The sequence below is a fragment of the Neomonachus schauinslandi genome, chromosome 2 (assembly GCF_002201575.2).
Source record: "Neomonachus schauinslandi chromosome 2, ASM220157v2, whole genome shotgun sequence".
Lineage (NCBI taxonomy): Eukaryota > Metazoa > Chordata > Mammalia > Carnivora > Phocidae > Neomonachus > Neomonachus schauinslandi.
This window is the reverse complement of record NC_058404.1, coordinates 76847136-76859889: the sequence shown is the minus strand read 5'-3', so window position 1 is coordinate 76859889 and position 12754 is coordinate 76847136. Positions and strand designations below refer to the sequence as shown.

Sequence of the window (12754 nt, the reverse complement as noted above, 5' to 3'; positions counted from 1 at the left end):
GGCTTCATGCCCAGCAACGCAGGGCTCGATCTCGTGACCCTGAGATCAAGACCTGAGCTGAGATCACGAGTTGGAGGCTTAACCACCCGAGCCATCCAGGTGCCTCAGTGAATTCTTTTAAATTCTCGATGCAGCCTCCTTCCATTGGTGGAAAGCTCTAGAAGTAGATTTGAAACTTTTTTCCTATAGGAATTAACACTGGGGCCATGGAGCAGTCAGAGGGGTCAGCTTAGAAATTACCTCATTTCTAGGAAGAGTGATCATTGTCTCTCCTCCAGAGTACATTTGGTAGCCAGATATCTATGAATTTTTCAAGATACTTTCATCCCGTTGATAGAAGTATTTCCTGAAACCAAATCTTTGGTCTCAAGATTCTGTGATTAGTTGTGATTGGTGAATAGCCATTATTATGAAGAGGCCACAGTGGGAGAGGGAAGGTTGGGTCTAGTCTTTTTTTACAGGAAGCAAACTAAATGTCAGGAATTGTGTGTAGATGCAGTTGAGAAGCCCTTTACTGTCAAGTACTGTCGTCTCTTAGCTTCAGTCCTGTTTCCATGGCAACCACAGGGTCGCGGGTGCCTGGCTGAATGGTTTTACAGGAAGCTGAAAAACACTGCTATTCTAAGTAGCTTTCCTTTTACTGTACAAAGGGATCCTTCCCTTACTGTAGGCCAGCCAGCATTTACTGGGAACAAAGCAGGCCATTTATGCTAATTGTATTCTGGGTGGAGGGTGAAGAAATGGGGAGACCCCCAGCCCCTACTTACTGACCTGTGAATTTATTTTTCTGGTGGTTGTTCCTAGCATTTTGAAAGAACCAAATAGCTTACCTTTTCTTTATTTCATGTATGGGTTTTCCTGTTTGTGTTAAGCAGAGTTTATATTCTAAGGGTAAAACTGTGTGTCTGGGATAATAGTTATGGTGAAGTCAACTTGCTGAATTTATAGCTTTCAAGTATCAAAGTGCCCCATTCTAGCAATAGAAACAAATAATGGCTCACAGTTATTAGGCTTATCCTTTATTGTATGTTAAAATTGTCTTTTGGATTTTCTTTATATCTTAAAATATTTGTATTTACATTTGTTTACATGGTAGAAAAATTATGTATGGTAGAATAGTCTTTGAGGGTTCAAAATTAAATGCAGTTCCTTTTTGGCAATTTATGACTTGTGTCCATTTCTTAGGAAAAGAAATCTAGGGTATAAATGCAGTTCCATTAAAAGCTGGTATGATAATATTAGTATCAAATATAAGCCACTTACTGGACTAATTTTCTGAGCTCCTTCAAATCTTCTTTAGAAGTAAGTTGGAAAAAAATTTTTGTTGTTCTTTACTCTTCGCTAGAAACAGCCTTTTAAAACTGAACTCTGATAATGAAAGCCTTTAATTTCAACAGTTGTGGACTTTTGTTCCTAATCTCTGTTTCTTTCATACACACAGTTAAAATTAAGGAAAATCCATAAAAAATTCCAATTTGTGTTTTATACTCCTGATATCCATCATCTTGATGCTGGCAGGCCAGGTCTGAGGACCCAGAGGAGGTGGCACAGGACCAGCCAAGAGGGTCCCTGTCTGCACACAGGGTAGAAATCAAACACAAGCCAGCAGGAGGTGAAAGCAGAGTTTATTGAAGATGTAGAGAGTGCAGGTAAAGACAGAGCATCTGGGAGCATCAGAAAGGAAAGGGGGAATCTTTGCTTGGGGTCTTGGGGGTTTTTATTGAGGATTGTGGCCTGGTATATGTGTCCTCTTAGGCATCCAGGAACTGGTTACAACAAAGATAAGGACCCAGGTGTTATTCTTTGGAGCCAAGGGTTCTTGGGGTTGAGATGGCGCCAGTGGTCTGGAATATGCGTTTGATGGCTTCTTAGTCATTCCTTAGATGTTATCTATTCTGGAAGACCCCAAAGAAATCATTAACTCATTGTCCCTTACAAGGACGACGTACATTGAGGCATGTGTAGGGCAGGGGTGCAGATCCTAGCAAAAGTAGAAGCAGGAAAGGGAGCAAAAAGCAGATTTTCATGGAGTCCTTCAGTTTCCCCATCTATGTACCATTTCTTCTATAAAGTGTGGTTCTTGTTATGCAAGATAGACATTTCAGGGAAGCCGAGATTTTGACCCTGACTGTATTTAAATAAGTTAATCCCAGATTAAACTAGTCCTTTACTGAGATCCAGTGATGTTTCTTTTGCATTTTTATTAGGTCCTGGAAATTTTCAACAAAATAGTTTTGGAAAGTATCTCAAGAGACCCTTATTTAATACATCCTCAAGTCTGACTAGCACTAAATGGGAGCTTTAATAGAAATTGCTTTGCTTAGACATCCTCTACCAAATGGTCGTAAGTAGTTTTTCTGAGGTAACCCTGAAATAATGATGAAAGGCATTCCTGAAAGAGCTTACATGATCTAAAATGAGTTTTTTTTTTTTTAAAGATTTTATTTATTTATTTGAGAGAGAGAGAATGAGAGAGAGCACATGAGAGGGGGGAGGGTCAGAGGGAGAAGCAGACTCCCTGCCGAGCAGGGAGCCCGATGCGGGACTCGATCCCGGGACTCCAGGATCATGACCTGAGCCGAAGGCAGTCGCTTAACCAACGGAGCCACCCAGGCGCCCTAAAATGAGTTTTTAGAAAGTTATTTTAAGGGGTCTAAAGCCAAAATGTGATCAAGTATTTGCTGATATTGGGGGAGGTCATCAAGACGTGACTGCTGGTTGATGCATGAGCAGGATGTGGGTGGTCAGAGGCTCCCTTACCCCCACCCCATCCATGGAATGTGGGTTCTGCTTGCCTTCCCCACTCCCAGAGGCTGCTCCAAAAACATAGCCTTGAGATAATGATGTGTGTTAAGAACATCTGCATGGTATATGTGACTGAGCCTAGTTAAAACCTCTATGTGAACTTTTAAGATTTGGTGGCAAGTGCAGGGATCTACTTGTCTTGCTGCCACCCAAGACAAGCCTCATATATAAGTTCCCTTTGCTTGTTAAAACTGCCACCTACCAACCTGGAGTTGCCTGCCTCTTCCTTTGGTTTCTCCCTGCCCATGGAGTAAGGGGCCAGTTTCAGATTTCACCCAGGAAGATCTCGAGAAAGTTTTGAACCAACAGCTGCATATTTGGATTTGACTGTTGTGTTCAGAGAGTTTATAGGTTATCTTGGCATATAAAACTAATATCATAAATCTGGGAACAAGGAGTACCTTGCATGATAATGAGTTGATAGGAATTCATTGAAGAAGTGTGAAGTGGAGCCTCGGGAGAAGGGCTATTTGGAGGAAGTGGGACTCAAAGCATTTCATTAATTCAACAGAAATTTATTGAACAAACCCTTTATGCTAGATGTTATGTACTGTGCTGGAATTATAGTAATGAACAGGACAGTGTCCCTAAATGTATGGAGCTCACAGTCTGGTGAGAGGTCCAGACACAAAACCAAGCAATTACCTCAATGATAATGGCTATGTTGGGGGAATTACAGATTATTAAGGGAACACCTGGATTTGGAAGGGGCAACAAGATTTCATTGAAGATTTCTTTGAGGACTTCTTTGAGGACACATGAGGCTGACACAGAAAGAAATCCCCATGGACATTGCTATTTACCCACTTAAAATAGAGTTCCTTTTTACGCACTTAACTTTTAGAAACAGTCTCCAAAAATATAAAAAGCCTTTCTTATAGTAAGAAGAGATCTTAGAAAAATCCAAACTGTTTTACCACCAACTCCTTTGTAACTCTGGGAAGGACAAGAAATGCAAGATTTCCCAAGTGGGCCAGTGGGTCAGGAAATAGAAACCTCCTCTGGTTCAGAATGTGAGTGTCCAGGGAAGAGTATATCTCTGTGTCCTCTACCTTTTTTCTTTTGAGGAAAAGTTTTATTCTCCTAATACATGCATGATATCTTTGTCAGACCTGAAGCCTTTGTATCTGTTTCTATATCCCTTAAGGTTGGGGGGGGGGGTGGATAAAAGTGGTTGTGGCTGTTAAGTAATCTATTAATCTGTGTAATCTGTTAAGAACTAGCACTAAAATTACGGCTGCCACCTAGTCACCCCAACCTAATTAATCTGTCTCCTGAAGGATAGGAAAAATTACTGTTTTTAAACGGCCCTCATTCCTTTGGAAAGTTTAGATATGCTCCCATTGATACATTATTTCTCAGTTGGATGTTTCCCCATTAAATCCCACCGATTGCTTTAATTTTGTACCTTAGCAGAAATATTACTTCCCCCTTGTTTATGTAGCTTCTTTCATGAGCCACATAATATCCATTATTCCTGAAGAGCTTCTTGCATTGAAGAATTTAGAAGCAGACAGTAAGAGGTCTTTTAAACTGATACACTTTTCTCACCCTTGTTAAGAAGGACTTTTAAAGGTTTATGAAAAAAAAAAAAGGACTTTCAAATGTTATTCATGGTATTGATATGTTCTTTTCTGAGTCAGATTTAGTGACATGGCCCATAACTCAATGTTAAATCCCAGTTTTTAAAATTTATGATAAAAGGAAGAAGACCACCACAGTTAAAGAACAAGAACTATGTTAAAAAACAGAAAAGTTAGAATTATGTAAGTAATCAAATATATGAAATATTCTAAAGGTATTGGATATTTTATTTTATGGGATGCTCCTTTGTGCTTCTTTATTCCTATAACTGTCAGGGTGTTCTTCTGTTATAGTATTCTCTACATTTTGCACTGTAACTGTTACTTTTCTTATCCATCTACCAATAGACTGTGTACTTTGTGGCTTTAGTTTATGCCTGGCATATCGTAGGCACTTGGGTAATGTTAAAAGAATGTACAGTAATAAATTAATGTGACTCCCATTGGTGAAAAGTAGTTATTGTAGCTTACATCAGACCCTGGCATTTTTATCAGATACTTCACTTTGAAATATATTGGCTGAGTTTGGGACACTACCAGGAACAATTAAATATGTAGTCCATACGTTGTAAAATATAAGCATGGGCAAATAATGACTATTATATGGAGGCCTAGTATTGCACAGATATTTAGCATAAAATTGGAACGGTACACTTACAGTTCTCTGGTTATCTGCATTATCTAAAAATGTTGACGTTTATGTGTATAGCTTACATATATAGATATAAACTGGTGCTTTGCTATATTAGATTTAAGTCAAATCCCTTTTTTCTCTTTTATAATTATTCCAAGATGCTGTTGGTAGAAACTATTTTTAAATATACACATATAAACATATATGTATTTTACAAGTATATGTATACATGTGTATTTATATGTATATTACATGAATCACATTTCTGTATATAATTTCTGGGAGTTTAAGATATCTTAATTAAAAAAAAATATATCTTAATTTTTTTGTCTGTAATTTTCTACAAGCCAAGACCATGAAAGGAATGTTTTCAAGTTGTCAGTGGTATTTTCTGGGAAAATATCTGATTTATTGAACTTGTAGGAAAGCATGTACTTATTTTATTTATACTTACAGGAAAGATTATGCATTAAGTTAAATTAAAAAAGTATTTGAGGCTATGAATTAATGAAAATGAAGAAATAACAGCTGCTTTCACATGTGATCACATTTAGTCTTTAAAGATAAAACTGGTATCTTGCCCAAGCTTTCTATATGTAAAAAAAGAGGCACAGACTCAGCAGTGTAGTGCTCTGCTCCAGACAAAAGCTTATGCTCTGCAAATGCTTCATGGGATGACACTTGTATTTTACTTTTATTTTTTATTTTTTATTAATCTGTATACCCAACACGGGTCTTGAACTCACAACGCTGAGATCAAGAGCGTCATGTTCTACCAAGTGAGCCAGCCAAGCTCCCCGATTCGTGTATCTTAGATAACACCATAAGTTGAGTTTCCTGTACAACGAAAGTGAAAACAGAACTGAAACCTGCTCATCCCCCTTCTGCAGATATTATTTCAGTTTACCTTTAATCATATTCATCAACTTGCTTCTCTGCTGGTGTTCTGTTTCTAGTGCGTTTTAACTTTATGGTTTAGTAGAACATAATAGTGACAGTCCAAACAGTGAAAAATGTGAACGGACTTGTATTTTAAATCAGCAGCAGTAGAGGGAGAGAGTATTCCCATTCATTCCTTAATTACTCATTATCAGTACAGTCTAGTTTTTTGTATCATCTGTGTTCATATTGATTTTCCTCTCTTGACTAGTCAGATGCAACCCCACGACACAGTAACAATGTCAGCTTAAAAGGTTTTGATTTTTCTAAAACAATATATGGACTGGATAACTTCTTTCATTTTAGAACCAAGAATTTCTGTCACATGCAGACCGTGGGATCCTGAGTCAACCTTAAATGCTGCTTGTGGGGACATCATTGTTTCCCCCTCAGGACAGGGCACCAGATTACTGGGGTGTGATGGGGAGGTGCAGGCAGAGGGCTTAGGGCGAGGACCTGGATTGGGGGGGGTGGGGCTCCTCTTTTGGTTAGAGACACTACACTGTAGAGTTTCTATAAATAAGACCCTTTGCTGGGGACACAGCAGTTATCAAGTCAGACAGGTTCCTCCTAATCTCTCTGTTGCTGATTCAGTGGCCACTTCTCAATCTTCATCTTACTTAGCCTGTTGGTAACATTGACAGGTAAGCACTCTCTCCTCCCACTTCCTTGAAACACCTTCCTAACTTGGTTTCCAGCGTGCTACATACACTTGTTTTTCTTCCTCCCATACTGGTTGCTCCTTCTCAATCTTCTTTGCTTGTTTTGCTTCTTCTGCTTCAACTTGTAGTGTTACTGTGCTTCAGAACTCAGGCTTTAGATCTTTTCCTTATGTTCATTCATTGCCACAATTGATCTTAAGATTTTAAATACCATCCATGTGCTGGTGAGTCCCAAATTTATATCTCCAGCCCAGACCTCGCCTATGACATTCAGATTTGTGTATGTCCAACTTTCCATCCAACACCTCCACCTGGATATTTAATAGGCATTTCACAGTTAATGTTCCAAATCTGAATTCATGAGCACCCTTTCTACACTAAACTTGTCCATTATCTTGTATTCTCCCTTGCAGTGTTAATGACAGCCCTATCTTCTTAGTGGCTCAAAGCAAAAACCCTGAGCCATCATATTCTTCTCTCTTCTTTCATATCCCCATATCCAAGGGGGGGTGTAGCCCCCTCTCACTACCTCTACTCCCAACACCTTTGCACAAGCCACTCTAATCTCTGGCCTGATGTAGCAATAGCCTTTAATGCTTTCTACCCTTGCCCTTTTGTTACAGTCTAGTCTGAGCACAGTGTGATCCTGTTAAAAGGGAAGTCGCATTGTGACAGTCTTCTGCTCTGAAGTCTCTAATGGTTTTCTATCTCAGAGTAAAGCCAAAGTCCTTACCAGTGGCTGACAGGGCCCTACGTCATCTGCTCTGCCTCCCCTTACTTCTCTGATCCATTCTTCCCCCTCTTTTACTGTATTCCAGGACTGTTTCTTGTGAACATGCCAAGCCTGATCTCTTCACAGAGTTTTCCCATATTCTGTGCTCTCTGCCTAGAACGCTTTCCCTACATGCTTGTTCCTTGCTCTCTTCTAATATTTTGTTCAAATGTCACCTTTGCGTGAGGCCTTCCCTGACCACCCTATTTAGTATTGTAGCACCCATCCCACACATTCACTGTTCCCATCTCTGCTCTTTCTCCATAGCACTTACCACCTTTTTATATTGCATTAATTTACTTACACATTTTTATTGTGCTTCTTTTCACACTTGCTCCATGAGGGTAGGATTGTTTTATTTCTTTACTGATGTTTCTATAGCACCTAGAATGGTGCCTGGCACATAGTAAATGCTCAGTACAAATTTGTTGAATGAAAGGAGACAAGAGTTGTTTAATATTATGTGAGGTATGTCTGCGTCCCAAGTCAAAATACATGTTGGTTTATTTTTTTAAATTTTTTTAAAGATTTTATTTATTTGACAGAGAGAGACACAGTGAGAGAGGGAACACAAGCAGGGGGAGTAGGAGAGGGAGAAGCAGGCTTCCCATTGAGCAGGGAGCCCGATGCGGAGCTCGATCCCAGGACTCTGGGATCATGACCTGAGCTGAAGGCAGATGCTTAACCGACTGAGCCACCCAGATACCCCAAAATATACATGTTGGTTTAAATCGGTTGTGTCACTTATTCATTTTATACCTGCCATTCCTTGAGAGTAGTATTTGAGGCAAATCTGCACCTATTTGATAGTTATATAATTTGGTTAACTATTTGACCAAATATGTATTCATTGGCTAGAACCTGAGTCAAAGGGAGGCAAACATCTTATGGAAACCATGTTTGGAAAGCCAAACTTATATTGATAGGTGAAATCATTAAAAGATTGATTAGGAAGATCTAAATTGAACTGCTGTGGAGAAAAAAAAAAAACCCTTTCGATCTATTATAGTCCCTAGACTTCTTAAATACTTTTATTCCATATAATAAGCAACTTAATTGTCTACTTTGGCATTTATTGTAGTCAACTTCCAACAAATTTAGTACCAGATGAAATATTTCCTTGTCACAAAATCAATTGCTCAAATCCTTCTAAGTATTAGAGCAGTGATTTTTAAAAACCTTATAATTATTATTAGGAAAAGAGTACTTTAAAAAAGAAATCACATAGCCAATTGAAAAACAGGTAGAAGTGGAATCTACCTACGTCCAAAGTTCAGGAGAATAGTTCTTACGATCACTGGCAGGAATGGATGAATGTGCTCACTGCAGTGGATCTGGTTTCTGTGGAATCTGAAACCGATACAGTGTATGTGTTGGTGGGTTGGGGAGAGGGGTTGAAAAAAGAATATGAAAACTATCCATTTAGGTACAGGGCTTTGGAAGGGCCCTGAAGCTTCGTCCGATCTTAATGATGATGTTGGTGATAGAGATGAGCGTTAACACATTGAGCCTTGAGATGCCCAGCACTGTTCCAAGCACGTTTCATGCGTTATCCCCCCAAACAACCAGAGTACAGAGAAGTCATGCCCAGGGTGACACAGCTGGGAAGGGGCAGAATGAGGAAGGGTAGAAATGAAGAAATTAGACTGAGAACAGAGACCTCCATCAGCCTCAGTCCTGCCACCCATTAATTGGGGAAACATGGAAAACAGCACTTCATCTGGGTGTGTATTCTCGACTCTACTTGTGAAACAGAAATATTGATGCCAGCTATGAACTCCTCATTCTATTGTGCTGAGGTCAGGGAAGGTGTGTGTTAAGTGCTTTGTGTAGAGTGCTTGGAAATGTGGCGTGTTATTAAATTGCTTTTCATTCCAGCACAATATTATAGGTGAGGCTTGCAAATATGATGAATTCCGCTGACTTTTTCTTTCACTTCTAATGTTTCTAATTTATCTCTTAGATGTGATTTTTTTTTTTTCTTTTTAGGTTACTTGTCTGCAAGACTTTTTTGGTGATGATGATGTTTTTATTGCTTGTGGACCTGAAAAATTCCGTTATGCCCAAGATGACTTCGTCCTGGATCACAGTGGTAAGGCCATTCTTTGACCGTCCTGGTAACCCTGAAACAGAGTCTCGGGGTTTAATCAGTTGGCCCATGCTAAGTGGTCTGACATGTTGAAGAAAGATGACATTGGCGGTACTCTTTTTGAACTAATGAAAGTAGAGAATAAAATGAAAGCATTTGCTTAGTTGTTAAAAACAGAAAACTTAGTTCAAGTAGTTTTCATTTTGTAGACTAAAACAAGTTGTCTTTTTACTGCATTGTTTTGCCTCTGATAAGGATTTCCTTCCCTGTTTCAGAACAGTGGCTGGCTGTGCCACCTTAAATATACAGATTGTATTGAGTCTGAAATGGTTAGTTGTGCATTTTCTGTGTACATAATGAGATATGTAAAAGGATCATAACTAAATTGCTAATCGTGGTTGTCTTAGCTTTCTTTTTACCTCATCGTTTGCAACTTTAAAAAAAATGCATTGTTTGTATATGCAGAACAAAAATAAAGCTATTTTCATTAATAGAATAAGAAAATCCCTTTCTCCAGTGTATGGAGTTTTTAACTTCCATGTATGGCGTTTTCAACTTTTTAGCAATAACCCCAGTGATTTCAAGTGTTATTGATTCTGGGAAAATTGCTTTACCCTTTCGTCTTGAATTAATTTAAACCTATTATAGTAATAGTGATTATTTTAGCTGATAGTAAAGTCAACTTCCTCTTTAAATGAGGTAAAATCATACAGACATAACATTTCACTTAGGAGAGTGATGTAAAAGATAAAGTCTCACTCTTTAATTTCATGAGTGAGGAAAGTTGGCCTTTCAAAAATTAGACCGATGGTAGACCCTTTCCAGTTGTAGTGATTCTGACCATCCAGAATTAGAGAAACATGTCAATAAATACTGTGATCTATAAACTTCTTGAAATTCAAGATGATACATTTTGTGGTACCAAACTTCCTTGTGCACTTCTTTCCTGTTACACTATGTCGGGTACCTTGGGGATAATTTATCTGCTTTGTGCTTGGGGCTCATTTATCTCTATTTTTTGTTTTTGTTTCATTTTCTCACTGCCGCCAAATATCATTGAGGGTTTCTGTTCTGTTTTGTATTCTGATGGACTGGCCCTGCTTTAAACTGGTAATACCACTGGAAAGAAGCGCAGAGAATGTCCTTTTGTATTACGTGTGCTAATGCTCTCCCCTGTTCCCATGGATGATTAAGGTTGACTGAAACGTGCATTTGCATTATCATCTGTAATTTATATCTTTCTTGATTTTAGCTTAATCTCATTTCATACTATTTCTTTGATGTCAATCAGTAAATTTGGAAGTTGAGACACTGAAACACAATGATATCTTCTAGGTTATAAAGTTAATTTGGGTTAACAACAACAAAATACTTATTGAGTACATACTATGTATATACCAGGCATTGTACTCCTGCTTTATATGTATGTTGTAAACTTACCTAAGCTAGTTTTATCATTCATAGTTTTTGTTGTTAGCTATCGATGGGCTCCCAATAGTGAAAGGTGGGTGTAAGCTACTGATTTCTTCCCGCCCAGTTGCCAATTACTTAACCTTCTGCAAACTGGGGATAACTGGCGTTTTCGTAAGATTTTATGTCAATATATATAAAGCAGTTACAAGGGTACCTGTTGTATGTGCTATGGCTCTTGTTATTGTAAACGTCATTATTATACCACCACCAGCAGGTCATAAAATCAAACCTAATTCTGCCACTGTTACATTTATTTGGAGGAAAAATTGTGTATTTTTTTTAACCAGTTATTTAACTTGCATTTAATCTTAAAGTCCTAACTTCAAATCCTTTTAGGATTTTGATAAGACATTAAAATGCTAAACGCAGTCTTAGCCCAGTAACAGAATCCTCCTTCAAGAACTGGCTTCAGGACTGGCTAAGCGTCCTAAAACTAGGGTGTAGTTCTGAAGCTCTAGTTATTGGTTCTCTAGATTTACACTGCTTATGAAAGAGTGGCACTCCCTTTAAGATGTTTCTGACTAACACACACACCACTCCTTTCAACAACAGAATGCTGTTTAACATCCACAATGCTAATTAACCTAGCTGAAGTTGCTCCAGCCCCTTCTGAGTGAGGTTTAGATTAGGGTCTTTCAAATGCTAACTAGCCTCCCCTGGTGTGTATTTTCCTGATTACTGGACTTCACATGTTAATTTATTGCCCCTGAGGTATAGATTAAAACCAACCCACATCTTAACCTTACCACGTAAATTGAAGCATTTTAATGTAAATGAAGACAATATGCTATCTAATTTAATCCTTATAACAAGCCTACGAAGCAGATTTTATTCCTATCCCAATTTCATAGGGGAAATAACTGAGGCTTAGAACCTAATCGAGGTCCCCCAGTTAGCAAAATCAAATTCATGATTCATGCAAAATCTGCATGACTCCAAGACCCGTGTTCTTAATTATTCAAATTAGCAGTGATTATTTTAGCTGTAATTAGTTCTGGTCCTCTAAATGCTGTTTAACTTGGTGATTTGTGGAAAAACCAAAGTTATTGTTGAAAGCTAGTTTCCTCATTTTTTGATGCTCCATACTTAGGGAAGGTGGAAAATAAGACAGTAAGGAGTCCCATACCCTTTCAAAATAAAATTATCAGAGAATTTGGAGAGAATAAAATTGTAGCCTTTTGCTACTGACTAAAAAAGGAAGTTGCCCATGTTTAGATTAGGCTTTATGGTTGTGATCAAGTTAGGACATTGGAATTTCTGTATCCAGTAAGAACTCCTCTGAAAACAATGATGTGGTCTACAAGATGCCTAGCCTGACTAAAGATAACCTCAAGTGTACTTTTGGGACAGTTGCTTTGTCTATTAAAGTTGTTTTACAGTAATGGGAAAATGATCAGGTAATCGTTCTCTGGCAATAAACCACATTCACGTGTGATCTTCCCTTGGTTAGTATTTAAACCAGATTTAGTTAATGCACTTTACTTCCTTTCTAGAATGTCGTGTCTTGAAGTCATCTTATTCTCGCTCCTCAGCTGTTAAGTATTCTGGATCTAAAAGTCCTGGGCCCTCCCGACGCAGCAAATCACCAGCTTCAGGTAGTTAGTCATTCTTCAGTTTCTTTAATTATTATGAACTGGTAGTCTTTCCCATGTTTGCATGCAGCCAGGTTCCAAAATAACATGTAGATGACATGATTTTTAAAACCAAAAATTTAAGTCTGTTGCTCAAAGCTGTCATAAATCTGCTAAGACACTTGTTTGTTTTATTCTCACACATTTTCTCAAGAACAGTCTATCT

General features: G+C 38.3%; 1 protein-coding gene across 3 annotated transcripts in view; it reads left to right on the top strand.

Annotated features, from left to right (window-relative positions):
- DCLK2 (doublecortin like kinase 2) overlaps positions 1–12754 on the top strand; it is a 144077-nt gene that overhangs the window by 78303 nt on the left and 53020 nt on the right. For all 3 annotated transcript variants that reach the window (XM_044912602.1, XM_021698880.2, XM_021698879.2), the window contains exons 3-4: positions 9385–9487; positions 12451–12552. In XM_044912602.1, coding sequence (XP_044768537.1) covers positions 9385–9487; positions 12451–12552 — 205 coding nt within the window. The remainder of the gene's footprint in view (positions 1–9384; positions 9488–12450; positions 12553–12754) is intronic.